This window comes from Pristis pectinata, chromosome 16 (assembly GCF_009764475.1).
Source record: "Pristis pectinata isolate sPriPec2 chromosome 16, sPriPec2.1.pri, whole genome shotgun sequence".
Taxonomy (NCBI): domain Eukaryota; kingdom Metazoa; phylum Chordata; class Chondrichthyes; order Rhinopristiformes; family Pristidae; genus Pristis; species Pristis pectinata.
In genome coordinates this window covers 20,528,704-20,530,942 of record NC_067420.1, presented here as the reverse complement: position 1 = coordinate 20,530,942, position 2,239 = coordinate 20,528,704, and the positions used below count along the sequence as shown (strand labels likewise).

Genomic DNA, 2,239 nt, shown 5'->3' with positions numbered 1-2,239 from the left:
ATTTTTGTTTTCCTCAGCTGTAATGATACTTCTCCCTTTTTCAATGAACTATTTGGGATATATGTCTTCCCTGATAAGTGCACTGTGAAGGGGCAGTGAATACATTTTCTAGAATCTTTCATATTTCTTTCCGATATACCAAGGTGTTTTATAATTAAAGAACTTCTCTTTAGATGTATGTTGAGCAGCATGCTACCACAAACAGGTTTGCGATAAGGACAGGATATTTGGAATATTGATTGAGGCATAAGTATTTTTTGGGGCATCAGGCACAACTCACCTGTTCGTCTACAAGATTTTGTCATGCTATCACTTATATCCACCAAAGAGAGCTGATAGGGTCTTGGTTTAACATCACAAATAAAAATGGAAAAAAAAACTCAAGTCATTTAAGAAACTTTTAGATACTGCAGTTCCAGGTGAAAATAATATAGATTTATTGTTCTTTCTGATTTTCAGGGAAATGAGAAAATGGGGAGGGTAGGTGCAGGCACATATACAACTACTGAACATACACACACAACAAATTACCATTAATCACTAGGATACAGAAGACTGACTACTAATTAGAACTGATTTTATTAAAATGATTATATTCTTGTTGTGTTTGGGTACTAATGTTGTTGATATTTTTTCTTACTGTTCAGTAATGTAGAAGAAAAGGATGATGGCTTTGCAAAGTGATCAATCCACACCAAACAAAGAGCCTGTGCGGATTAATGAATGTGGAATCGCTGGTGACACCTGGAGGAAATATATTGACAGAAAAAATATAGTTCTGCAGTTCCTTGGAAACAACTTAAGCACAGATATCTTGAAACACTATGAAACAAGACTGGAACTTTTGAAAAAATGTTCTTATTACATAGATGTATTGCCCAAACATTTGGCACTAGGAGACCAGAACTTATATCAGCCCAGTGTACTCTATCAGTTGATTGATCCATGCAAATTCCTGCGGATGAAGGAAATAGGAACTACTCAGGTCAAAATCCAGCTTTTGTTGCTAAGAGAATATCTCAGTGAGCTGAAGTATGGACGTGAAGAGTTGAAAGTCATTACTAAAATATCAGATGTGACATTATTTCTTTTACATTGGAACACTACCTGTTCTAGACTTGGACAGCTCTTCAATACGCTAAAGAATTTAATATCAGTTCTTGTACCTGGCAAACTTTATGTGAAGCATCAATTAATGAGTGATGCAAAGTCAAACAAAATACCACAACTCAGGGTGGTTCTGAGAACCAAGATGCCGGTACTGTTTGATCGAAAAGAATCAATAGCTTATCACAACTCAGTGGAGTTGAAGTGGCTGGTCCCAGGTGAAGAGGCACATCACGAACTTTACGAACTTGACTATAAACTTCTGGAACCTCGTTTTTGCACTGAAAAGAATCAGTTTGGAGTGATTTCAGTGGAATCAGGCAGTATTGAGATTGGAAATTTGCTGCCTGATAGTTCGTATGAATTTACAATTAGGCGAGCAGATAATTACACACTTGTTTACTCAGCATGGTGTGACATCATGATTCTGAAAACAAAAGCATCGTTTCACCTGCAGTGCGTGAACAACAAAGCATGTCACTTCACATAGATCTTCACATCATTATAAAACACATTTTCAGTCCATACATATTGAAATATTTTAGCAATCTCGGCTCTGCTAGAACTTACTATCATGAAAATAATCTACAATATTAGATGATAAAGAAGGTTCGAAGTAAATAAATAGCAAATAACAAAAGCAACTGCAAAAGCAAGAAAAAGATTCAATCCATTACTAAGTGTCTTTTGTTTTCTATTACGTAAAGTTTCCTTGCACTCATCATGTGGATTATCACATTTAAAACTCCAAAAATTACCCATCCTGGACACATCACTTTGAATATATCAACCACTTTTTCAAGATTCAAATGAAAACATTGATGGCTCTGTTTATTTTAGTTGAAAACACAATAATCTGTTCCAACAATAAATCATGAGGCAACTTAAGATGCTGAGTTACGTTAAATACACTTGGCACAGGTTTTAAATTAAACTCACTTTATGTATCGTAAGTTTTTAAAAAGGATGCTACCTCTGTAAAACTATAGAGTATCATTGCAATCAATTTATATATTTTGCATTTACTTGATTCCTTTAAGTAGGTTTTTCTACATTATAACTTATTCCTAAATCAAGTGCATTATCCTCAGACTGGTCCTGGCATTTTGCAATTCTATCCTATAAAGGATTC

At 34.8% G+C, this 2,239-nt stretch overlaps 1 protein-coding gene across 1 annotated transcript; it reads left to right on the top strand.

Annotated features, from left to right (window-relative positions):
- The first annotated feature begins 667 nt into the window (after positions 1-667).
- On the top strand, positions 668-1,597 carry LOC127579033 (fibronectin type III domain-containing protein 11-like). The gene has a single exon (XM_052031667.1). It carries the CDS (start codon positions 668-670, stop codon positions 1,595-1,597), a length of 930 nt encoding a protein of 309 aa, XP_051887627.1.
- Positions 1,598-2,239: the final 642 nt, after the last annotated feature.